The 27,636-nt window shown below is 42.6% G+C and overlaps 1 protein-coding gene across 7 annotated transcripts in view; it reads left to right on the forward strand.

The window, feature by feature from the left end:
* The window catches only part of CHRDL1 (chordin like 1), a 160,571-nt gene that overhangs the window by 86,431 nt on the left and 46,504 nt on the right, over positions 1-27,636 (forward strand). For 2 of the 7 annotated variants that reach the window (XM_074962475.1, XM_074962481.1), the window contains exons 1-3: positions 21,111-21,301; positions 25,014-25,164; positions 27,018-27,130. In XM_074962475.1, coding sequence (XP_074818576.1) covers positions 25,068-25,164; positions 27,018-27,130 — 210 coding nt within the window. In that variant the 5' untranslated portion in view covers positions 21,111-21,301; positions 25,014-25,067. Of the gene's footprint in view, positions 1-21,110; positions 21,302-21,409; positions 21,665-25,013; positions 25,165-27,017; positions 27,131-27,636 lie in introns of those variants that run through there. The other 5 variants (XM_074962476.1, XM_074962478.1, XM_074962477.1 and 2 more) reach the window with 5 other exon arrangements.

Genomic DNA, 27,636 nt, shown 5'->3' on the forward strand with positions numbered 1-27,636 from the left:
CTCTGAGACAAGCCTCGATAGGAAGGGACATTTTCAAACAATTCATGATTAAAATATAAATCCATCTACCTCTTCCTAATTCTTTGTATGGTTTCTTGGGTGCTGTGTTAAATGTTTTCGATGCACAGGTAGTTTCCTCCAAAAAACCAAAAATTATGGTTGTGTGTAGGGACAACCCAGAAGAGGGCTCCCATGTGCTAGGTACTGTACAAACACAGAGACGGGCAGTTCCTTCCCCAAAGAGCTTCAGTCTAAATCAGGGGACGGGCAAACTTTTTGGCCTGAGGGCCCGCACCGGGTTTCCGAAAACAGCCAGGCCTGGCCCGGCTCCGCCCCCCGCTTCTCGCCCCCGATGGCCCCCCCCAGGACTCTTACCCCATCCAACCCACCCTGTTCCCTGACGCCCCCCCCCCGAACCCTGCCCCATCCACCCCCCCCCGCTCTCTGTCCCCTGACCGCCTCGGACCCCCCCTCCCAACTGCCTCCCGCCGCCCCATCCAACCCCCCTCTCCTTCCTGACTGCCCCCCCAGGACCCCTACTCCAACCACCCCTTCTCCCTGACTGCCCCCGCCCCTAACTGCCCCCTGACTGCCTCCTGCCGTCCCATCCAACCCCTCCTCTCCTTCCTGACTGCCCCCCTGGGACCCCTACCCCCATTCAACCCCCCTGTTCCCTGCCCTCGGACCGCCCCGACCCCTAGCCACTCCCCTGCCCTCTATCCAACCCCTCTGGCCCCTTACCGCGCTGCCTGGAGGACCGGTGGCTGGCAGCGCGGCTGCACCACGGTAGGCAGCCGCGCCGCCCGGCTAGAGCCAGCTACGCACCGCGCAGCACCGAGCACCGGGTCAGGCCGGGCTCTACAGCTGCGCTGCCCCGGGAGCTCGCAGCCCCGCGGCCCAGAGCATTGCACCGGTGGCGCAGTGAGCTGAGGCTGCGGGGGAGGGGTAACAGCAGGGGAAGGGCCGGGGGGTAGCCTCCCGGGCCGGGCAAGAGGGTCCGGTGGGCTGTAGTTTGCCCGCCTCCGGTCTAACTAGCCGGGACAGACGTACCGACAGAGGAAGGGGTAGACACGCACACCAGAGCGCTTAATGACATGGCTGCAAACTTGATGTTAATTGTACAATCAGCCACGAACGGTTGTACATATTTAGACACACTCGGTGCTATGTTTCATTGCTTCAGGGCGTTGGATGAAGAGGCGCCAATCGGCAACCGCGGCACCCAAATACCCCTGAAAATCTGGGTGACGGTTTCAGAACCACCCAAGTGACCCATCCTCAGAAGTGACCCAGGAACCCACATCTCACTGCAAGTCAATGCTACAGGGTCAGCAAAAGATCAAAATGCTGTACAGAACAGTGTTCCATACGCTGCACATACATCTTCTGTACACGCGTGTGTGCAGTGCTTTAGGCAAATGGTTCGGGGGGTCTGCTCTTGGCCCCGATCCTACTTCTCAGAGCAGTAAAGTTAAGTTCTTAATTCTTCTGTGCCTACTATGATTTCCCTTGCGAAGGAGCAAGTCAGAGAAGTTGAAAGAGATTAAGTTACATGCAAGTACTGGAATAGTGTAGGAGGGAAGATTGTAAAATACAACTAAATACAATACCTTCTGCTAGCTCCGTAGCGACATCCTGTGGTGCAGCTGCTGCATGACCCATTCATTTGTATAATTTATTTGGGGCCTAATTTTAGCCTACAAGCACTTGAGTGGTAACTTTACTCCCTCAAGTGGTCTCATTCATTTAAGCTGCTGGGTGCTCAGCACTTTGGAAAATCGGACTGTTTACTCAGGTGCCTGAGTATTTTGTCCTCTGGTTTATGCCATTCACAGACTGCTCAATTTCCAAAAATTATTAGCACCCACATTCCATCGTGACCAGCACCTTATAAATATGCAAAACCTCACACAGTATGTGTGTATATGTATAATTTCAACTGGCTTTATGCTAGGCTGAGGAGCAGAGTCTGAAAGGGATAGATGCTAACTGATCCACCAACCACAGCAGAACATACTCAGGGTAGGAGTCACAAAGATACTTAGGCACTTGAGTCCCATAACAACTCACAAAATTCCGCTCAGCTGCCACCTAACCCTGGAGATGCTTAAACTCACTCCGCCCTATGTTTTTCTCCTCTGGGACTGCACACTGCAGACTCACTATGTGCTTGGACAGCCGCCTTCTTCTTAAGCCCCAGAGCAATTCACAAACCAGGAAAGAGAAGTGTTCAGCTGCCCAAGACACATATGGGGGCCTGATCTGGTAGGCAGCCTCTGACCACACCCTCCCTTATAGTCATTCGACTAGTGGCTAGGGTACTCACCCAGCATGTAGAGACCCCTGGTTCAAGTCCTCACTCCTCCTGAGGAGTGAATTCCTCTCAGCCTCTCAGGTGAATGCCCTAGCCACTAGCTATGGAATATTCTGATCTGGGTCTCCCTCAATCTCTCCTACTGAAGTTGTTCCACCTTAAACAATGGAATACCAAATAATAATTGAACCAGAGAAAGAGTAGTTTACACCATTCTACCGCACATGATCCAATGGAATATAAGGCAATAAAATGAAGTCAATAGTTACAGCATAAGCGTCCAGTACATCAATCGCCATCTCAGTGACTGATCCAGAACCATCATTAGGCACTCAGTGAGATATTAAAGTCCAGAATCTGGGCATGGACTAAGTCTTCCTATAAGTGTGTATATAATAGACTAGTACAAAATGGGGGTCGGGCGGCTCCAATACTGACTGGTGCCTCTGGGTGCTACTGCAATACAGATACCAAATAATAAAGTATACACAGTATAAGAGCATTCGTCGTATCTTCTTATTATGATCATTTATACCTTCCTAGATATAGAGGAGAACTGAAAGGCCATCAGTGACTAAGCCACCATCCCAGCATACTACCATATATTAAATGTCCATGAGTTCTCTTAAGTGAATGGGGTGGTACTGAATGAGGACAAGTAGCATATGCCAACTGACGACACATGGAGAGTCATGAGGCTTTAACGGCAGATCATGACAGGGGGCTCATGTTTTGTTTGCCCGTTTTGAAGTGCTGTTTCTTTTTCACTTTCTCAGTTTGGGTGTTTTGCTCTGGAATTCAGCAACTGACATTTTATTTACTAATCCCCAGAGGAAATGAATGTGCTTAGGAACCATGAGCTGAAAGGAAAAAAAAACAAAACACGACTGCATTTGAAATAATAACAAGAAAGTGAATGAAGACGAATTCCTCTCGAAGTTAGGCAATTTTTATATCTACTGATATCCTTAATGAAGAATGATGCATTTATTCACCATTGTGTATTTTTACTTTAGCTTATGCTGTATAATAATAAACATCTGCTTACTAAGTTAGTGAGTAGAATGATGGGTTAGCAACTCACGTTTCCATAGCAGGTCAACTCCTAAAGCTTTGTTCAGGTGCAGCTAGCAGCTTGTTGTACTTGTGGGAAAGGACTGTTCAAAAGTGGAAGTGTTCCAGAGAGCATGTTCAGTCCAGCTGGGTTGTTCTGAAAAATCCAGATGAAAGATTCAGAGAGGGCAACCCAGTTTGGGGATCCAAGCAGAATGTTACAGTCCGAGTCAAAAAACAAGGCTTAATCTGAAAGCACCCTTTGGCATGTGTCACTTGTATAAGGGAATGATGGCAAGTGAGTGAAATGAGGTAGAAAGCAATGGTAAGATTGCAGACTTTTCACAACCTAAAGGAAGAGGGAAGAGATTTTTTTTGCCCATCACTGGACACCAGCTGCAAAAGATGTAATGGGAAATGCCATGGTTACTTTTTCAGGCACTAAGCCTGCAAAACATTTACATGTGCTTATCTTTACTCATTATTTGTATTACAGTAATTCTTAGAGGCCCCAACCAAGATTGCAGCACCATTGTACTAAGCACTGTATATACACACATCAAGAGAGAGTCCCCAAAGAGCTTACAATTTAAATAGACAAAAGGTGGAGGGGACCAGCACAAAGATTAAGTGACTTGCCCAAAGTCACACATCAGGTGAATGGCAAAGCAAGGGACAGAGGCTAAGTCTCCTGAGTCCCAGTCAGAGGATTTATCCACAGAATCATGCTGCTCCGAGCGTGTTCAGGAAAATCAAGACCTCTGGGAACTGCCCATGAGCAAGTGGGAAAAGGAAGTGTCCATCGCGGGGTCCTTATTCAGGCAAATCTCCCACTGAATCATCCTGTAATACTGTTTGCATGAGGTTGTTGAAATAACTAGCCAGGAGTCTGGTGTGAGCCAAAGAAATCCTATTGTGAAAGAATAATTATTTCCCCTCTCGAAAGATCAAAGGGTCCCTAAATACATTTATAGGCTACCAAGAGCTCGACAGGAGACAATTAGATCTGCTGAGGGGGAAAGAAAGTTATTCCTGTCATTTTAAATGTTAGTGAATTTATTGCAGGCAAAATGGGCCAGAGCATCAGCCCTGGAGACTGAAATGCTCAGACTATCCATAGACCATGCACAGCGCAGAAAGCGGGAGTGCAGGCTTCTCTGTCACACTGCCCCACCCAATGTATCTGATATCTGGAGGCATCTTTTCTGGACGGTGTTGGGGGGTTCCTTGCCCCATGTAAACGTTGTTTTCTCTTAACCTCTTCTAATTTTATTGCATACAGATAAGTCTAAGCATGTCTTCTGTTGCTCTGGGGACTGAAAGTGTTAGCTTACAATATAGAGGCCAGATTCCAGTCTCAGATACCAGGGTGACACTCCAATCTTATACTGATGTAATTGAGACTGGAATCTGGTCCCCACATTGTGAGTAAACACACTGTCAATGGAGTCACTCTGGTTTTACACCAGTGCCACAGGTCAGAACCAGGCCCTGTATGTTTTGATGCATCCTGGAAGCCTGATGACATGCCAGTTCACCAATGCTCACTGCTGGTTGTGTTTTTGTAAATGTACGCCATACAGTACAACAACAAGACAACTCTGTTTACTCGGTTTACTCCGTTCTGATGGAAATCGTTAGTTGGAAACAAAGACCTGCGCCCCCAATGTGTGCACTAACCCAAGCAAGTTGTTGTGTAATTGCTTCCTGGCAATACATGTTTTCCACCACTAGATGTCAGTGTTTGCATGAGTAGGAACAGCAACTCTCAGGACAGGAGTCCAGTTTTAAATATTCATGGTTAATGCCTCCTTCTATTCTTGTGGGGCTTTGCTTTTCATATTTTGTTTGTTTAATAAGTTAATTCGTGATATGGTGAATTACAAAGCCATTTACTGGACTTTTGCTACCACTGACAGAATGCCACTAAAATTAAATGAGGCATCTTCATCAAGGTAATTCTTTTTACATTTTTATTATATTTATTTTATTATATTTATTATAAGCTTAGCAGGACATATCTCGAAAGTAACATGTTTATGCTCCAACTTTAATCACAAAGTCAAAACAACACCTTAAGCTATGAATTTTCTTTTTCAAAATATATCATAGCTATGAAACCCCATTAAACAGCTATCATCTCCCTCACCCATTTAAAGAGCAATAACTCCTTGTCAACTTTTCTGCTTCATTTAGATACCAATTCAAAAAAAAATTAAGCCCCAACAACTTCTGGATGGACTGATCCTGCTCCCGTTTAAATCAAAGGGACTTTTACAATTGACTTCATTTGGAGTAGGACTGGTGCCAAACAGTGGTTAATTTACAGGACAGAGTTTTCGAAGGATCATTTCCCTCAGTCATATTATATTCTGGTAAATAACCCTCCATGAGGGACTCTGCTGTTCTTTCATTGCTGTCTCTCAGCCAAGCAAATTAATACAAGAAACTGATGCACCTTCAAACCATCTTCTGTCGTCACTGAGGTTCTGAGAAAGATCTAAGAGTCCCACCAGCAACCACAGCGGGATTAGTACCCTCTAAGCCTGTGGCTAATTTACAAAAGGCCAAGAACTTACATTAGGAGGGTCTGGTTTTGCTCATTCTCAGACTGGTGCAAATGAGAAGTAAGACTGTATGGAAGGTAGCTGAGTTACTGACATAAGACCAATGTTAGCTCAGATTCAGGCCCAAGATCTGTATGATATTTCAAGACCATAATTAGCGAGATGTTATCTCCTCCTCTGGCTACTTCATGTCCCAAATATCCAGAGATATTAGGCCCTCCATAGAGAAAATGGATAGAACTGGAGTAACGTGCTATGACAATAATGAAGTATACTAGGAGCTTTTGCAGTGAGACACAGACAAGGTGTCTTTCTCTACAGCAGACTATTAGAGAATATAGAGCTCCGAGCACAGAGAATCCCTGTTTCAGTCACATGTAGGAACAAGACCTCAGAGTGGTTATTTCAATGCTGATGAACCACATCTTCAGAGACCGATTTTTTTAATTCAAACCTAGAGAAAAATATAGAAAAGTGAATCAAGTTCTTTGTGGGATTGAGAGAGTGAAGCTACCGGTTTAACAACAGTAATGAGCACTTTACAAACATTTACTAATTAATCCTTATAACATCCCCAAGAGATAGATACTTTACTATGTTCATTTGACAGATGGGGAAGCTGGGAGAGTTCAAGTGACTTGTCCTGGGCCACAGTGTCACAGCTGGAATTAGAACTCGGGAGTTCCTGGCTTCTGGCCCAGTGCTCCAATCACTAGACCATACCTTTGTCTTAAGATAGTGCTCCCAAAATGCCAGTGACCCACATAACTCATTAGTAAGATGATTGCCAAGTGTAAAGAACAATGTGACAGATCATCCCCTAAGGATCTGTGCACATAAGGGACCCTCTACATAGCACCTATCCCTCCTGTACAGAAGGGGTGAGGTTCTGCTATCTCCACAGCACTGTTGACTTCCTCCTCCACACCCCCTGAAGGACTAAGGTTTTGGAAATGTACATGGGAGAAGGGGAGGCTGGGATGAGTCTCCATGTTGCAAGTTCATCATCTCCTCCACTTCAGACTTTCCCAGGAAAATTAATACTGTCTGGCCTCGCTTGTGTAGGGAATCCCCTTTTATGGGTGATCCCAGGGTCAGCTGTTGCCTGAGGGCCCCAGAGTGGCCATAGAGAGATGGGAAGGAGCTGTCTTTACACTAACATAGAATTCCTCTGCATTGGGTGGGAGGGTGCAGGAGTCCCTACCAGCCCCTTTAATTCCTTTACGCTGCTCTAATGGTGCAAAGGGACTTTAGGCAGAGTGGAGGATTTTTAGGGGCCTTTCCTTAAAGGTCATTGGGTGCCTTAATGTAATTTAAATAAAATCTGAAGTTGGTCCCAACGTGAACATTTTTGAAATTTCAAAATGGTTTGTTTTGAAGTGTTTGAAATGACCCTACTTTTAGTTTTTTCAAAATTTGGCATGATTTTTAAAAAGTCAAAAGCAAGGTCAAATGGTTATTTATATTTTTATTTCTCAAAAACCTAGTAACGAGTTCAATAAAGTTGCATATACATATACATTTTAAAGGAACAGCATTTTTCACAAACAAAAGAGGAGAGATTCCCCCCCACACCCAAAATTGTGAAAAGTTGTTGCCAAATGCAATTTTTCATGAAAAATTGGAACCAGTTCTACTCAAACCAAAATGCAACATCAATTGGTAACTTGCTAAATAAATGCAAGAGCCTGTGCAATAACATCAACATCCCACCCCTCACACAACCCCAGCACACACACGATTCGCAAACTAAAAAGAAATCATATTGAGCCATCAGCACAGAAGGATGCCATAAATGTGCTCTGGTGAACAGTGATTAGAGTATTTCTATCTGGGTCTATACTTGCAAAACAAGGACTTGTAATTCACCCCCAAACATAGTGGCAGAGGAGGCTGCAGTGCAGTCTGGACAGATATTTTTATCACCCTGACATCTAACTCTGCCCTGTAATCAACTGCAGAGCCACACATATTTCAGCCCGTTTGGCGGCTTCAACTAATGAGTGGCTCAGGACTCAACTAATGGGGGATCCTGAATGACCTGCCACTCATGGATTAGTCATTGTGGTTACATGGAGCAAGACAGGTGCAGAATTGTGTTAGCGTGTGTTAAATGGGAAAGAACACAAAGAGAGAGCCATCTTTCAATCTGGTGCAACTAACTGACTTTAATCACACATACTGAATGTTTTGGATGGCTAGCCATATAAGAACAAAACCTTGCAGTCCCTGTATGTTCATTACCCGAGACATAAAATGCTTGACAGTTTAATTAAGAGCTACAATATCAATATCACAAAATTAGTCTGAAGTTACAAGAGCAGGATCCAATCTGATTGTAAAAACATGGTTATTCAGTTGATGGCCAGCACTCAGTCATAACCAGAGCTGGGTTAGGATCAGGAATCCAAGTTCAAGACTGAGGAAAATAAGAAACCAAGGGAAACTATCTTCTCAAATAATCCTAGGAGGAGCTGTGATTTTAGCATGAAAGCATGGAGTGCAGCTTTAAAGTTGCTGAATGAAAATCCTGCTGCCATAATTTCCCTGTAAGATAAAAGGAGACTTGATCTTGTAACAGTGGCCTCTGACTTGTGTTTTTATTGGGACAATCCTCCATATTAAAGAAAAAAATCACTCCACTTTTAATATTAAAGATTACTCCAATTTGTTGCATTACAGAGTTTATCTGGGCTAATCCTTTCCTGGGAATAAGGTTACCCTAGCGTAAATGTTGAAGGTGAATGGCAAAAGAAAAACAACAACAACTGAGGAGTGATTTTGGTTCCTATATCAGATCACTTTTTAAATACTTTTCCTGCTTGTTTTTTATACTTGAAATATCTGATTCTTATTTCCTCTCTAAGGAGGGCAATGGCAAGATCTCTGCAGGACTTGATTATGTCAAACAAAATTGTAGCTTCACCTGTGGGTGTCCCTCCCCAGAATTGCAGGTGGAAGAGATTCAGAAGCACGTGACATAGTGAAATCAATTGGAAAAAAACAGATGACTCTAAGAACAGAATATGGGCTTAACTATGGAATAAGCTTAACTAGCGGTAGTGTTGTCCAATGGACAGAGCACTGGACCAGACCTCAAAAGACAGGTTTCTATTCTCAGTTCTGCCCTGGTCTGCTGGGTGACTCTGGGCAAATCACTTGTCCTTTCTGTGCCTCAGTTTCTCCCTCTATACAATGGAGACAATGAAACTTACCTCATTTGTAAAGCACTTTGAGATTTACTGATATAGAAGTGATACAAGAGCTAGGTCTTATTGCTGCAAATGGATTCATATGCCGCAACATAAGAATTTCCCTGTACTTAAGTTATAGGGTCATAGATCCTGAAGTATTTCTCCTACTAGTGTGACCAGCTGGTCAAAAAAATTGCAGTAAAAGGATGGCATCAGTGACTGTGGGTATGTTGACACGGCAATAAAAGACCCACAGCACTGCCATGGCTGACTCGGGCTCAGGCTGCAGGGCTAAACACTTCAGCATAGACCTTAGAGCTCGGGCTCTGAAACCCAGTGTGAGGGGAATGGATCTCAGAGCCCAGGCTCCAGCCCAATCCCCAATGTCTGCAGTTTTTAGTCTCGCAGTCTGAGGTCATGAACCCAAGTCAGTTGACCCAGACTTGGAGACTCTGTGCCACAGGTTTTTTATTGCAGTGTAGACATATCCTGTAAGTCCCCTGGTATCCGTAGACTTGCACCTGTTCACATCAGTGGTGAATCAGGTCCCTAGGATACTTGGTCTACAACAGGAGATTTATATTTGTGAATGAAAAGGGGCTAGAGCTCATCAGTGAGTTCTCACCTCTCCTCTCAAATAAAGTAAGTGTCCTAACCAATCAACCATCGTGGATTAGCTGTTAAGAGTTGTGAAGTATTACAAATGGTGGGAACGTGCATGAGTAGAAAGCCAAGAATACTGTTCAGAAATTATAAAAGCTTTTGGTGGCAATGGAAAAACAAGGTGTATTTGATGCACTAGAAATATCTTCATCCCTACAAGGGATGTGTTTAAATTGTGACATTTATATGTATGGACACAGTTCTACAGTCCTTACTCTCTTTTACTGAAAACAGCATCCAAAGCTGGGGATCAGATTCTGATTTCACACTAGTTTTACACCACTGACTGAAACTGAATCCTGCCTCATTTACATGGTGTAAGGGAGAGGAGAATCAGGTCCAATATTTTTACATTAGGCAGGTATTTGTCATGGGAAAACTATTATTCACTGATAAAAGAAAAAGCAGGTAATAAAGTGTTAAAATAAGATGGAAAAAATAAACTAAACCCACTCAGGCAACCAACAGCCCCCTCAGCCTATCAAATCACAGCTTCCCCCAGAGAACCATGTCATCCCCCAGCCAGGAGACATCAGCCTGGAAAATTACCAGGTCACCAAAACCTTGCAAGAGAGACTCACAAAGGAATCATTCTAACAGTACACATTCCCTGGGGTCAAAGCCCACCCCAATGCCACCAATGAGTAAGCAACACTTATGACCTCCGTGCAGGCCTTAATTCAGTTATAGCAGTTCTAAGGTGTTCACCTCCCCGGTATCTAATCTTCATTGAGCTTAAAATGGCCTGGAGGGCTTTGTATGGGTCTCTTGAACTGGATTCATTGTCACCCTACCAGACTATGGCCTCTTATTAAAACTAATATCCAATATTTAGCACATCCAAACATTAACTAATTAAATCCAACCATCCCTGTAGGGTGGGCATTATCCCCATTTTATAAATGGAGAACACTGAGGCACAGAAAGGTTCAGTGACTTGCCCAAGCATACCATGAGCAATAGATGATAGAGGAAAAAACCCAAGAGTCCTGATTCCTGCTTTTGGGGTTAGTTCCCTGGAAAACACTGGGACCAGCAAACCATGTCTGAAGCAGGGTATATGCTTCAGGAAGCTGGAGAGAGAATAGGAGGGCTCACCAGAGACCTAGTGAGGGGTTTCCCACCACAGAGGAGAAGAACCCACAGGAAAAAGAGCACCACACCTTGCAGGAGAAGCCTTCCCAGACTGCTGGAAGCTTGCTAAACGCATGTTCACTGCAGTCAGTGTGCTGTCCTGAAGTCATTTAAAGGGGAAATATACCTATTAGCATTATACCCAAAGGTGCTGGATTAGGATATTTGTAATGGAATCAGAATCACTGGGGCTTGGCCACCTTCACAGAGTTATCCTAAAGCCAGCAAAAATTGAGCAAAGATAAAATAGGAAATCGTCCCGCCTCTGAGCACTACCCCAAACCATTTACCAGCTCTGAGATGGTCCATAAGGATTCCCTACTTCCAGCTTCAGGCTGTCTGCTGCAGATCAAGACTGAGGTATGTTAGCAGAAGACCACGGGGGATTGCAATTTAAGGGATGCTGCAGTTTAAGATGACTGAGATGCTTTGGCAAAGCTGCATGTGGGGCTCAAGACTGTAATAGTAGGGGGCTGATGTGTACTGGCAGAGCTATGTAGTGAATCTTGTCCAGAACCTGCTTATGCCGTATCTGCGTTAACCACTGCTCTTTATTCCTCACTTTCATAAACAGCAAGCTGACCAACAAAGGTCAGAATGAAAACCCGACAGGATACTAAACAAACAATTTTTCACGAGGTTATTTCGGAGCTACCCAGCGAGAGAATGGTTAGCTAGCTCCTACTGGGCTGCATTGTGCAACCCTTACTCACACCACAGACTTCAGTGGGGCTACTTGTAAGCGCAAGTACTCCCCAGTGTGAGTAAGGGTGGCACAGTCTAGCCCACTGAGATCAGGCGCATGGAATCACAAAGCCGTAAGATTGTATCACGCAGCCGTTTTGGAGATTAGAAACAGCTCAAATGAATATGGTCCAGCACCTCTCCTCTTTATTTCAGGGTGATATTTAAAACCCCCTCCCTTCACCCATCCCCAGGAATTGGGGGAGCAGGAGATGTCTGCTTGCATCTGTGACCCTGGCAACTCTTCACAAGCAGAGACAGCTGAGTCACTAATATTTAGAAAAATACCACAATTGACTGTATTCAGCCCTGCAGAGAACCCCTGCTGGGTATTCACAGCTAAACATCAGCAACTCAGCCATTTCTGGCAGCCTTTGTGAAGGACTGTAGATTCAGTTCGATGACCTCCAACAAACCCATTTCCACTGCAAGTATATTTAAAAAAAAAACCATTAAATCCCTAATAGATACACTGAAACTGGAGGAGACAACCCTTCCCAGCCTCAGTGGACTTCCCAGATCACCCTACAGACCCAGTCATATGACTTGCCTGGATGCTGTGTGCATTGCCTCTGTTATCACCATTGCCTAATGTGATTTAGTACTGTCTGTAATGCATTATTTAAACATGAGAATGTGAAAATGCAGCAGTTGGATATGGAATAGGATGCGAAATACTGCTGAAAAGCTCAAACATGCTGTATGCAGGGTTTTTATTTTTTTTAAGGACTACTTTGACAAATTTTTATATCCTTGGACAATTTGTTTCTCCATTAGCCATTAGAGTCTTAATTTAAAAGGCACATCAGGGAATAGCTAGATTCAGTGCTTTGTATTATATATAAATTGATATATAATACAGTTGAATAGGAATCTAAATATTTATTTCCTGGATGTCTGCACTGTATAAAGTAATTTATTTACTGAAAGTAAATACAAATCTCATTTCGAGAGTTCTGTTTCTCAATTAAGATGTTATGACAATGATATGGACAATATTTGCTGATGCCACCATAATCAAATCAATTAACACCTCATTTACACCTTACAATTGCTTCTTATGCTGTACAGAAGATTTCTAACTCAACTTCTAAATGGACCAATTGTTTGGGCACCCTTCTGTCTCTGCAGAGATTTCATTGAGACCAACACATTTGCTTTGATAAATTTGTTTTTAGTGCATGCGGCTTCCTGTTTATCTAACCTAGCAAAACCTGACCAACTACCAACCCTTTAATCTTCCTCACACAACATTACAGGATAGAATAGAAACAGTGCAGCGCTGGTTCACCAAGAAGACTCCCCAGAGAAATGTTTAGCAAACAAAGTTTGTCAAGAATATAGCCCATTGTGTGGGTTACCAAAAGATATTAATTCAATGACAACAAAATGATCTGTTTACGAGCTGTGATGAGACTGACAATTATACATAAGATATGTAAGACATACTAACTAGGTGGTTACATAGAGGAAACTTTTTAACACATATAGTGTAAATCGGAATGTGGAACAGAGACACTGCATGGAGTGTAGTCCTGATTTCCCCCCCCCCCCCACCCCAAACATTCCCTGCTGAGCACTGCCACAATTAATCAAGGTTTCTAGGTTTTAGTTAATTGCTGGACCCCAATAAATTGGTTTGTACTGGCTTTGGTCCAGGCCTGATAATTTCACAGCCTTGAGTTTGGAAACTGCTGCACGTTCACACAGGAGCTGGCAAGGAGGGAGCTGGGGTAGAAAGAATAAAAGAAACTCTTGTTGTGCTAGGTTCCGTTAATACTGAAAAAGCCAGTCCACCAGTGACTATGTCCTTTGCTGTTTGTTTTCTCCACATATCTTATAATGTTTTTTATGATAAAGAAAAACTCCTTTATTTTAAACTCTCTCTGTAGATAGTTGTTCTCAAATGGGGTGCCTCGGATACCAAAAGCTCTCTCACACCAGCAAGTCTCTGTGCAAGAGTTACATAAGGTGTTGTCAGCTTTCGCTCAGAGAGACAAGATTAGCAGCATTAATCATGGTTTTATAAAAGCATATTGAAATTGAGATTCAGGGCCCTATTCAGTCCTCCTTACTAACTCCGTTTTGCTTGAGAAAGATGAACTGGATGGGGCTCTCTCAGCTGCAACGAGACCCCAGTCAGCAACTACTTCTATATCATAGCATAATTCTGTGCACTCTTAAGCTGAAAGGCTAGCCAAGGCAACCTATTAGTCATGGTTTGCTCCTGGGGAGGAGAGTAGCTAATTGGCTCCCAGCCAGAGGGCAATAGTTAAATAATAAGTACACTAAAGGTACTCCATGGATGGGAGAAATAGCAAAGGAGACAGGTCTCTCTGGCTGAGAGAAGCCCAGGATTAGAGTACACAGAGACTACAGGAGCAGCTCACTACAGGGTCAGGATCCTAAGGAGGGCAGTCAGGGCCAAGGATCAAAGCAGGGGCAAACCTGAGGCTAGGAGTCGCCAAGGAGTTCATAGTCAGTTTCAAGCCAGCGTCAATACCAAGGGTCAGAGTCCAAGTCACAAGGCAAAGTCCAAAACAAGCCACAAGTTCAAGAACACAAGCAGTCACAGCAACTGTAGGAAACCAACACTGTTACCTGGACACTTCCTAGAATGTCCCTTGGGTTTATATAGGGCAGGGAGCCAATCAGGAGGCCTGGGGCTGCTGCCTGTCAAACCCTTGAGGCGGAACTTCCTATGGTCTGTGTCCACAGTGGGTCATGAGAAGTGGAGCATAGGCTAGTAATGGCTGCTGCTGGGTGGCAGTCTGAGGATTTTAACTACCTAGTAGTTCAACAGGCCTGGGTTCTAGACCCATAGAGCATTACATACGGGGTAATGTAGGCTCCTGCTAGAGAAGCTATAAGATACAGTATGTAGGTAGAGAGGAAAAGTAGCCTCAGAGGGGAGGAGAAGTGTTCAGTTTTGTTTGAACTTGTTTACAATACCCCAGAAAGGGTGTGAACTTAGGTGACTTAGCCAGAGGGCTGGGCCACAGAAGACAGAGGCAACATCCTGCACCATGCGAGGGGGCACTCAGAGACCCACCACACTGCTATTCAGATAGGTGGCCAGATCCTCAGCTGGTGAACGTTGCTGTAGTTCCATTGAAGTGAATACTGATTTACACTAGCTCAGTATCTAATCCATAATCTCGATTGTAGGGAAGAACTTTTATTGAGTTCACATGAGCTTGCCATTTTCTGCCTTTTTCGGTCAGATGACAGCAGCATGGAAAAGAACCAGTATAAAAAAGCTCATTCCAGAATTTAAATGGACCTTCAAGGAAGGTTTTATGCCACTTTTAACAGTACATTCTGAAAATATAATATAATTATGCAGGCACTGTTAGACATATAGTATTATAGTTTTGTATACATTTTCTGTGTACAAGAGCCATATACCATGTGAAATCAGTTGATTATAAATATATATATATGGGAATCATACACTGTGACTTGGAAAGGTCCATTTTAACTCCTTCAAACATTCATCACATGATGTCCACTGGAGATTCAGACCAGCATTTTCAAGTGGCCTAAGATTTAGGTACCTAACTTCCAATAACTTTCAACAAAAATTAAACAAATAATGAAAAATATTTATGATTAATTATTATTATTAGAGAGAAACACAAGTCAACATCCTGACATTACTGGGAAATGTATCTACAAAAGTAAGTTCAGTGGATGAACAACCAAAGAAGATAAATTGGAGATCAAAGATTTCTGTCAGAGAACAAGATGCAGTATGGAGAGTAAGATACATTGTGTCCAGAATTAGACCAGGTATAAATTCAACCATTTGGTTTTCAGAAAAGGGCATGAACTTGAGAGGGGAAAAAGCAAGACATTCTAAAATTGTCCCAAGGATCAACCCTCATAGTTACAGAATTTCTATGTAAACAGGACACCTAACGCTCTCAGGAACTTTTGGAAATTCTAGCTAAAATTCCTTCCTCATCTTGGTTATATCACTGCAAAAGCTCTCATTAGCGTTTTGACTTCTATGGACTGCTAGATATAATGCTGATGCTCACTTGACTCTAAGGCTACCGTCTATGCAGCTCTTATTTCACATGAGAAATCCTGACTCATACAAATTGGCCCATTGACAACATATGGGATTATTTTCATGAGAAAAGGTTGTAGGATTAGGCCCATAATTATGTCCAGGATACTACGGTGATGGGCACCTTATAAATGTCGTAAATAGATTAGATTGGAGGGCAGATACAGATGAACACTTTGCAATCAAGGCATATCCAGGATGGCATTCCTCACACTCACTTCTTCTCATCCAATGGCCTGTATATCTCTCATATGCAAGACTGGTCTCAGCTCTGGTTGACAGAACATCATTTGCAGTGTGATGACTTTTAAAGGTTTTAGAGTAGCAGCCGTGTTAGTCTGTATTCGCAAAAAGAAAAGGAGTACTTGTGGCACCTTAGAGACTAACAAATTTATTTGAGCATAAGATTTCGTGAGCTACAGCTCACCTCATCCTTACATTTCTCCTGCACTCTTTTTCTTGTCACAATTTGCTTTACATTTCCATGACTGTTGGAGGGTTTCATGGATCGCTAAGTAAAGGTCAATCCACAATTTTATTTTTGATTTAGGAATATATTTTATTTGCATTTTAGAGATATTAAAATATTTCCAACCATTCTCACATCTCAGACACTGATGCCTTTTCTTCAAGGCAGGGAAGCTGCTCATCTGAGACTTCAAGTTTTATGTTGTGTTTATTAAAATTACTTTGCACTTTGTGTCTCTCATCCAAGAATCTCAAAGCATTTTGCAATTGTTAATTTGCTAAGCCTCACAATAGCCCTGTTAGATAAATATTTTAATTACCAATGATAAAGATAGGGGGTGGAATCCTAGCTCTCTTGATGTTTTACCATTGACGTCCACTGGCCAGGATTTCACACAGGTAACTAAGGCAGAGAGTGGTGTATTGACTGATGTGCCCAAAGACGCAGTGAGTGAACCGCACAGCAGAGAATCCAGACTTCCAGTCTTCTTTTGTAATCACAAAATAATGTTCCATCCTCGACCTTTTTTTGTTTAGCATATAGTGCTCATAAAAAATGCTGGACAGACAAGCACGCTTGTGTTTCCATTATGAATCCCAGTGTCAGGGGTTGATCATACCCATAAAAATTCACTCAGGGCTAAAAATAGCATTATAAAATCTGGGGAATATTCTTGTATGTAATAAGTTTTCAAAACACTTAGTTCAAGTTATAGGCATGACAAATATTTCTTTAAAAAAAACAAAGGAGTTTACTAATTCAAAAGCTTCCTTTCACACTTGTATAATTTTGCAGATTCCTAGACCTGACCACAGGCTAACCATCCCTCTAAATTTAAGTGACTGAGTTAATATTTGGTATTAAGAAAACTTCAAAAATGTGTATCAGTATATTTGAGTATGCATGCTTCTCTTGTTCTCCTTTTATTTCCACAAGAACTGAGACATTAGACATAACCGAGTATTGCTAAGCATCTTAGCTGAAACCACAACACAAGGAAATGGTCTCTCTAATTGTCAGTTTCACAGGGTTTTAGCTATACAAGGTCCCATTATCTTTAATGAGAGTCATGTGGCTAAATCTCTGAGCTTTTTAAAACTTTAAAGCATCCTTGTAACTTTAAGACCCATCCCTGGGGAAGCATGGGGAGATATTCTGTTTCAAGCACAAATCCTTCCTCCCCAAACTCCAGAGCATGTCGCATCGCAGGTTCAGCCAGTCAGTTCTGCAGGCGGTGTGTAAGGTGGCAAATACCTGACCAGCGCCTTCTCTCCTTTGGGGTGTTCTGTGCCCTAGGGGTGCTAAATCCCTATGCATTGGGAAGTACAGGAACTGCAATTGCACCCTACTTCATGGGCACAGAGCAAAGGAAAGTCTTTTTGCTTTGCACTGAATCTGAGTACTGTATTGCAGCCCATAAGGTATGTGATATGTAATGTTCACAGACTCTTTAATACAGGGCCATATCAGATGCAATGCACAATACAGGGCACAATGGGAATTTAACAGAAAATACTAACTTTGGCATAGACTTTCTTGAACCAGTCACTAGAACCGAATAAAGAATTCCATCTCTCCATCTCTAAAGAATTCTACAAGACAGTTCCAAAAACCTATTGAAAGCATTTCTCTGGCTATTACACTATATAGACATATAGAGTAATACCTATAGAAATCCTATTAGTTTCATGCCTATTAAATTCTATTGGACTTTGCTATAAGAACAGATCATGGAAAGGGTATTGCAGTCACAGTCAAAAGACAGCTCAACAATACATTTTTATTTCTACTATAAGTTAATTTCTCTAGAGTTCCTTTTTTTCAATTACAAATTATGGATAGGCCTCTTCAAAAAGTTACCTAACTCCCTCTGAAAGTCAATGGGATATGGATGTCAAACTCCTTCAGGCACTTTTGAAAATCCCACATACAGACATATTATATGTAAAGGTAAATTAATCCACCATCAAAATGCAACTAGTTCTGTGGCAGAACACAGCTTCAGAATAGATCAGTTTTGGTAACAGAACAGTGTAGAGACCAGGCATGGAAAATAATTCCTTATCCAACTCTAGCAATATGGGAATTCAGGAAGATAAGCTAAACAATATTATACTGAAATCCAGCCAGGACACCATGTCAGTTGCCCCTGCTCTTCCAGAGAAATGCCTGGGGATCTTTAATCACCACCACTGATCAGGAAACCTTTAATATCTCATCTGAAAGATGGCACCTTAGCAGCATAGCTCCTCCTGACGCCATGCAGGGAAATGGTTCAGTTTGGACTCAGAGGGAAAACTGACATCAACACCACTTCCCACGGCACCATGATTTTTTTTCACAGACTATAAGGACAGAAGGAATCATGATAACCGTCTAGCCTGACCTCCTTCATAACACACGCCATGAAACTTCAGTCTGTTATTCCTGCATCAAATCAAAGCCAACAATCTCTGGTTTAACTAGAGCATCTCTTCAGAAAGGAATCCAATCTTGATTTAAAGACTTCAAGTGATGGAGAATCCACCATGTCTCTTGTTAGGCAATTCGTTCTTTATTTCACTTGAATGTATCTGGCTTCAATGTCTAGCCAATGGACCTTGTTATGCCTGTGTCTGCTACGTTTCCTGGAGGTCTCCAGGTCTGTTCCTGCTTAGCTTGTCAGATTAAGGCCATATCATCTGAAATGGGAAGGCAGAAGGATTTGCAAGTGGCCACACATCTGACTGGCTCCCCACTTGCCAAAAGTATAAGAACATAAGAATGGCCCTACTGTGCCAGACCAAGGGTCCATCTAGTCCAGTATCCTGTCTTCTGACAGTGGCCAGTGCCAGGTGCCCCAGAGGGAATGAACAAAACAGGTAATCATCAAGTGATCCATCCCCTGTCGCTCATTCCCAGCTTCTGGCAAACAGAGGCTAGGGTATCCCCTGGGAAGGCTCTGTCCAATACTCACTGAAGTCAGTGGAAGATTTTAGTTAACTAGACTTTGGATCAAGTGCTGAGTTCAGAGGTCATAGGTGGTTGGCTCAGAAGCCAGGGCCTGAGTGCATACAGGGGAGTTGTTCACCCACTACATTAAACCTGTCTTGTAGACCAGAGCCACGCTACCAGACCAGGCAAAATGTTCCAAGGCGCAAACCCCTTAGGTGTTGCACACCCTTATCTCAGAACTTTAGGCTCCAATCTTGCAATGATTTATGCACATGCTTAAGTTTATCCAATATGAGTAGTTCTGTTGATAAGTCTTTGCAGGATCAGGGCCTAAATTAGTAGGATTCCCTGCCCACCCATGAATTTTAGGATCATGTTTCTGATAGAATCCTGGCATTTGTTTTTCTCCGCAAGCACACTTCTTCCTCTGCCTGTAACTCACCCATTCCAAGAGAAGTGCTGGCAGTCATTCTGCAGCAGTGGCTTCCACCTTCATTACTGAGATCTCCTCATAATCAGTGAAGTTTTCTTCCTTTAGCAATATGTGTGTGAGGTCAATACATTTTACACCCAAAATCTAGACTGAGGTGTATCTGGGGGGGATTGTGTTTGCATACACTAAAATCTTTTCATAATGTTTAGCTTCAGAGCATGGGGGGTTTATGCTAAGAGTTGTAAAATCATATTAGTACACAACCCCAGTTACTTACTGAGCTGGAAAACAGCCATGAGGTATCTAATCCATCCCCCTGCTAATGCAAGATTGTTCCGTAAACTCTATGTCTAGTGTTTTATCTGGTCTAGTATTACAATAGATGGAATAAAAGTTGCACTCAGTTTTCAATTTTATGGGATTTACTGAAGTCCAGGGAGACTTGTGACCTCTCAGCAGTATTAGACTCCCAAATACCCTTATACAAAACTAAGGGGAAATAGGCTGTAATTTGTTTCCCTACATGATGTCTTTTCATACCTCACCCTTTCTCTCAGATCATTTGTCAAGGGTTTGCTGATCTCTTCTTATTAGTTAAAGGGGCTACAACAAGACGAACAAGAATGTTTGACCAAGCATGTAATGTCATGAGTCATGGGTTTAATTTAGTTCCAACAGATTTTCAGTATGACCTTGAAACCTTCTAACACAATAAACCAGACCAGGCCATGAGTATCAGAAAAGGGTGCCTGACAAATCCTAACAAACAATAACTTAATCAGTCCAGCAACGATCTGTACTCTGTGTGTGTGGAAAGCCTGTTACAGAGCCAGCTTGGTTTATATTTCTACCTCTAAGAAAACTGAGCAGAACTGAAAGCTTTGCCTTCCGGGGAAGCCCTATACAATTTGTTAGAAAATGGGAACCTTGCTATGGTTTTTAATTTTTAAACCATCTTTTAGAATGTATTAGTGAAGTCTAGTGCTGTGATAGAATTCTATATGATTACAACCCACCCACCCCCACCCCCAGACAGGATCTCATTCTCTAGTAAATCTAAGTGTATAGAGTAATTTTTACAGACATTTAATAGGTTTCTATTAAACTATGACCATTGCCAGTGGCTGCCTAAAGATGGGCAGAATTTGTTTTTCCTTTTCTGGAAATGAAGTACCCGGCATTTAAAGCTGAACCATCCTGTCCTGTGGCTCACCGTCCCCTGCAAGCTTGTGAATGGGCGGGGGGACACTAGTCCCAGGATCTGGGCGAGCGGCCCCTTTAAGCTCAGGGTGAAGTGTACTTGAGTAGAGAGGATCTTTTGAAACTTCCCTGCACAGAGGGAGGGAGGGGAGAGGCTCTAAGATCCCTGCCATGGAAAGAGCTCGTTTTCCTACCGCACTGACTTTCCTGCCTCCCTTAGGCAGCCCCGCCCCCACCCCCCAAATCAAACAAACTCCACCCCAAACTTTTGTCAATCACCACTTGTATGCCAGGCAGAAGCGAGGGGGGTGCAGAGAAAGGAGAGGGTGGGAGGGGAAGGCGGATCCCCGGGGCTCTGGCTACATTCCTGCTCCCGAAGGCAGCAGCCCCGCTGCCAGCAGGTCTGCGGGGGTGCAGGGAAGGATTCATTTAAGAGCATCCTCCGAGGCGCTGGGTCCAGCTCTAGCTCACCGGGCTCCCGGCTTTCGGCCCTTCACAGAGCAGCTGCAAGAGGAAGGAAAGTAGGTGGCAGAGGCCCCTCCTCTCTCTCTCTCCCCCCCCCCCCACCCCCAGCAGGGCAACATCAGACCCTGGGCAGCTCTTCCCCAGGACTCTCCATCAGCTCTTGGCTTGTCCCACCCACCCCGGCTCATTTGGGGGGCGGGGGTTTATAGGACCCAGAACTCCCCATCGCCACGGCTCCTGGAGCGAAGGGGGGCCCGATGGCACCGGGACTGTTACTGAGTCACGGGGGGTGAGATCCCTGCCTCTCCCTCCCCTCCAGCCCAGCCAAAGCCCCTCGCCTATTTCCAGGGGGAGCCACTTGAGTCTCCAGCGGCTGCTGCGGAAACTGACCAGCCCTCCGGCTTCTGCCTTCTTAGCAGGTTTGTTCCCGTCTCTCCCCTCCACCCGTAGCCAGGCAGGGACCGGGGGGGTGTTCAGGCGGCCGCAGGAGAAAGGCTGGACTGAGAGAGAGCAGGGCGCTGTGGCATGGACCGACACACCTACCAGGGCCCGCTGGTCCTCTCCGAACCCGAGCCCCGTTTGGGATCCCCCCACCTGGCTCCTCGCTGCTGATGCTAGGACTGGCTCGCTTGCCGCTTGGCCGGGGGCTGCCGCTCCGGGCTCCCGGAGGTGCCATACCCTTCGCTTGCCCCCTTTTCCGCCCGCCACAGGGGGCTGGCTTCCCTGTGTCCCTGAGCCGGGCTGGATGGGGCTCGCCGGCTAGGGAACTCGGCAAGCCGCTCCCCTCTGCCCCAGGTGACCCCGCTAAAGTTAGTCTTTGAACTCAACTTTCGTCCCGCTTATGGGTGGGGGGCTGAGAACTCTGCAAAGGATACACAGTCCTCTGTGTCCCACAGGAGTAATACGGGCTTTAACCATTAAAAGCCAGTGCTCTGGCCAGGGCTGCACCAAACTAGCTTTTATTACAATTGGCTGCCCTTGTAAGAAAACATGCCTAATGCAGTGCCTAGGAAAGCTTTCCCCCCTACTGCACTTTCTCGATGAGAAAACAACAATGTATGTTCTCAGTGGTACATTTTTGTGTTACAAAAGGACAGCAAGCCATTCCATCCGTGACTGACATTTCTTAAACTAATGTGTTCATTTCTTGCCATTTACATCTTGTGCTCACTAACCAGATTAAACTTCTAGGAGAAAGTTTATCTGAATATATTTGGTGGCTAGTTGCATGTAATAACATTGATCACGTCACTGATCTTTAAAAATGTATTCAAATTTTCTTTGAACATTCCTGCTTCGTTTTAATAATATAAAGTGTGGACCCATGCTCTGTCATTTTTAGCTATTAAATGGGATTTATTGGAAATCAAAAGACATAAAAATAGGGCTTTGTTTTCTGCCTTGTTTCAGTCCTAGGTAATGCTAATTAACAATGGGGTTCTCACTGATGAATACCAATAATGGATAATAAACGGTTAATTTTAATAGCAATTAATTAGCTCAGCATATTTTCAACTGAGCATATTGCTCAAAAATAGAGGGAATATGTTTATTGCTAAAAGTACCTGTGCTTAGGTTTATTGTAACAATGAGTTTGAAATTAAAGAGATTAAAAATCCACTTAATTTCCATTGTTAATTCCTCTATTTCATTGTACTATTTAACATTCCTTTAAGCAAGATGGGGTTTAAAGAAATGACATTTTGAAATGAAAGCATTTTTGAGTTCTTTCCAGTCTAGCTAACAATCAAAGTGCTCCCAAGACTCCAAGAGGAGTAATGGTGCTCCATTTACAAAGATTTTTTGCTCAAAAAACCAGACAGCAGCCAAAAAAAGTCAGAGTATTTAAAATGCCCACATTTTCCCAGTTCTAGTGATCTAAGGCATGCTACTGTTGCTCTGAATACCGGCATGTTATACTGAGACTAAATTGCAATTTTTTTCATTTTAAACAAGTTTTTTTTAAAAGTATTTGTCTTAGAAAACGTCCTGTGAGATCTGAACACATTGAGGGGAAAAATGATAACGAACATTTGTTCCTAAAATGAAATTTTATTTCTTGTTCCCAAGAAGAAATTTAAATTTTATTTTGCTATTGTGTAAAGAGCACCCTTTAAAAGTTACATTATGCTTTTGAATGTTCTCAGATGCATTTTAAATTATTTAGAATGAGTTTATACAGTACCAGCCAGAGGTCAATGATGAGTAGACAGAGTGGTTGTACTCTTTTGAATGGGGAGGGTAGATGGTCATGCTTCTGGTGTTGTTTTGGGGACTGGGAGTGGAAGAAATAGCATAAGAGAGAAAAACATACATAATAGATCAAATCATCCATATTATCAGCCCCTTGTTATAGAATCCCAAGTCAGAAAGAGTAGATGTTTAAAAAGTGTTATTGATCAGTACATGACTTAAAATGATTACTTTGTAGCTTGTATAAGCATTTTGTTTAGTTTCTTTAAGGAGAATTTGAAAAACAGTATTTTAAGGTGAACTTGGGTTGTTTTTTCTCAGTGCTTCTCCACTCCTCTAAATTGTCCTTAATTTTTTAATTTACATGTATAGTAAATATTTCTGCTTTGAAAATGCATCACTGAAACCTTGTGAAATTTGGGTCCAGCATTCAATTTTTGACAAGTCATCTTCAGATGACTTATCTAAAGAGGTCAAATGACTTGAGCATATTTTTAAAAGTTTATATAATTGTTTAAATCACCAATAGTGAATTACTTTTCAAACTTTCATAAGGAAAACCAGTACTGAGACTGTTTAAAAAAACCCACATGAATAACACTGTAAATTATTCCCAACTGTCCTTTTAATGGGACAATAATTTTCTTTATTGTGGTTCACATGTTTATTAATTTATTGTTCCAGATTGGATTTTTTTTAAAAAAAGACCCATGTTAATTACAATTTGATCAGTTTCCTCTTTTCACTCTAAGGAGACTGACCATCTTGAAAAAGTCAGACAAAAGGCAAATAGAATTTGCGTTCTGGCACCATGAGTGCAGGTTTCAGGGCCAGGCATACTTGATGACTATGCTCTGTGCTAACAGGGTGTTGCTATTAAAGAGCTGCCTGAATAAAGACTGGCATGTCAATTGCATATTGTACCTTCAGCATAAAACTGCAGAATGCAGGGGTTATTAAAACAGGTTTCAAGGAAACGGTAAGAGTTAACTCCTGAACAATCAATTTTATGGAGTCCCAAAATAAGAGGAGATGGGGGATGAATTAATTTGGGGTGAAATCCTGAACCTACTGAAATAAATGGGAATGCACATTAAAGGGTTAACATATATTCAAGGTTCAGATTACTCTTACCATGGCAAAGCTAAGGCATTACAACCAACATTCATACTTCCTTCTTTACATACAAAAGATCTGATTCTGTCCATGGAAAAGATTTTAAACAAACTATTTCTCTTGTGAAAGAGGGTTTTAAGTATTTAGACTGCTTACACTTTGCAAGTTCTTTGCTTTGCAATCAGAGAAGGACTTTATAAGATGTAATACCCACTTTTCACCTTTTATGAAAGGGAATGTGGTCCCTTTTCCAAAAATGAAGCAATTTAATCTCAAGCCTAAAATGTTTCACTAAACAAAGATCTGTATAGACTTTTTTTTGCTGTTATTTTGTTTTGTCTTGTCTTGTTTTCTGGCAGCTGTCGATTTTTACATGTTGGTTGAAATCATATTGGAGACCTTCATCTTAAGTAGTCCCAGAGGATTTCGGTCTTAAGTCTTTTCACATTTTCTTCCCAGCAGCTCAACATTCTGCCCTTTGAAGGGATTTTTCTTTCCTTTTTGCTGGCAAAGATGAGGAAAAAATGGAGATTGGAGGACTTTCGATTTATCTTTTCCTGTGTGCTCTGGCTCCTTTTCATAGATGGAGGTAAATCGGAACAAGTAAAACGTAAGTAAACTTCAAAAGAATAATGCATCTATCATATTAAACTAAATGTGGGTTTTCCTGTTGTCTATCAATTGTGTGTGTCAAATAAAATTTTTATATGTAATAGAACTTTAACAACAGTTTTGCATTAAAATGAGCCTAACACAGAAAATATGTGTCTGCTTGTTTTCATTTAGTAAAATCAAATCAAAATAAATTGTGGTCTATTTCCCTAAAACTGTACAGTTTTCATCACATCATAAAGAACATAACACATCAAGCTGCCAGATCTGTTTTACTTCAAATGTCCTGCATACAGAGTGTGCTTAATTGCATTTTAGTGACCTCTATAAACATCTGACAGATTATCTGGATTTTGTCCCATCCATAAGTCTATTGTGCTGAGGTTTTCAGCCAGTGTAAACCTCCTCCAAGGCAGACCTGTTGTGTTCCAAAAACAGAATGAACTGGGTGAGAGATGAAATAGTCTTTGAGAAAATTAAGGATCCAGGCACTGTCAAAAACTTGGTGCGATATATAGAAAAGAACATAAACAAGACAAAGGAAATATTTCTAGAAACCAAATGATCCATGGGAGATGTTAATACATTTCAGAAAGAGTGAGTGACAGCAGAAGGAGTAACTAACAGCACACTCCAGTATCTATAGGAAGACTATGGTCTTGCTAGGAGACACCTAGTGCCTTTCTCTACCTGCATGTGCAGGTCTTTTGGCCTGTGTCTGAGCTCAGTGCTTGCACTTCAAGGAGTCGTCACAGACAGAGTGTCAAATCTTTCCAACCCAGCTTCTTGTCCTAAGCAAGGGGATGCAGCAAAAAATCAACTGAATTGGTCCAAAGAAGGCAGTCTCTGCTCTCTTGAGCTTATTCACAAGAAAGACCTGTGCAAATTAACCTTGCCCAGAGCAGAGGCAGCACAGGAAAATTCAGCAACTTCCAGTTGCAACTTCAGCTCATTACTTTTTCAGACACTAAGCGTCATTCACCATGCAGCTGTCTGAAGTGAAAGCAGATCACTTTACACATGCTACCAGTAATCCCTGCATCTTGCTACCTGCTTTTAGCAGACTGAATGCTAAGGGACATTCCACTCTCGTTCTAACATTTGGGAGACAAGTATTTGTGTGTTGTTACGAGATGTGTTTTTAAGAAGGGTGATAATTTATCATGAGGCTTGACATTAACATTTACCAAAGCAGCATCACATAAGTAGATAGCTAAATTGTACCAGTTGTGTTTGCTGTTAGTTGCAAGTGGAAAACTATACTTGTGAAATTAGAGGCCTTTGCTGAGAAATAGGCCTCTAAAGATATCCTCCACACTGCTGCATAGATAAGATCAAGACACTGTATCAAATAACATGACATGCTCCTGTTTGATCTGGTTCTTAAACTATGGAAATATAGAACATGCACATTTCCTCATTCTGTCCTTCAACACTTCTGCTGTCCTGAGCAGAGACTGCTGCCATGCCTTTGAGATGGGAACATTTTATTTACTATGAATTAGGCTGAGGGACTAAGCGCTTTCATTTGTGACTTACAAAGGATTTGAACCCAAGTCTCTAGGATGTGAAAGGCTAGTGAATCAACCCAGCCTGAAAGCTACCACATCAGAAACCTGGTGGGTTTCTTGGCTAGAAACTGGTATCCAATATGAAGGCATTCATTTTTAAATTGGGATCTCAAAGAAAAGGAAAAAGTAGAATTCTTTACAAACTTCTTTGCACTTAAACAAACACAGCTACCTGAGGTTTACATAGAGTCCTAACTGAGATACCACAGCTACCACTGCTTTCCTGCACTGAAAGGGATTATTAATTCATCGCTCTTTCTATTCCATATTATTTTAACAGATTCAGAGACATACTGTGTGTTTCAAGATAAGAAGTACCGTGTAGGAGAAAGATGGCATCCCTACCTAGAACCCTATGGACTCGTTTACTGTGTTAACTGTCTTTGCTCAGAGGTAGGTCAATTCAGGTTTAGCTCTTGTGACTCCTTGCATGTTCTTAACTGAGTACAAGTCCTTACATTGTATTTACACGGCAGTGGGGCCCAATCCTGCTCTCCTATAGTGTCCAGCTCCTATTGGCTTCCACAGCAACTGCAGGGTGAAAAGGTATTCCACAGCTGGGATCCCCTGCCTCAACAGAGGAGGGCAATATTGGCAAAAATACATAGATCATGCATGCCTTTTACAGTGATGGAACAGGCAAAAGACTCCTTAACTAGGCATCAGCCTTACATATTCTTTGCATTAAATCTTGACTAATATGAATCCTGCATCCACATATGGTCCTCACCGTTTTGGATGGAAGATTAGACTGAACCCAAGATTGTGTTGAGATCTAAATGCAACACCAATAAGGCATTCCCACAGTAAGGAAATCTCCCTCAGAGCACTGGGGGAATTAGGCTGGGATGCCACAACTTATAAAAATCTAGGAAAAGGCAGGGAGAACGAAGGAGGAG

Source organism: Natator depressus, chromosome 9 (assembly GCF_965152275.1).
Source record: "Natator depressus isolate rNatDep1 chromosome 9, rNatDep2.hap1, whole genome shotgun sequence".
Lineage (NCBI taxonomy): Eukaryota > Metazoa > Chordata > Testudines > Cheloniidae > Natator > Natator depressus.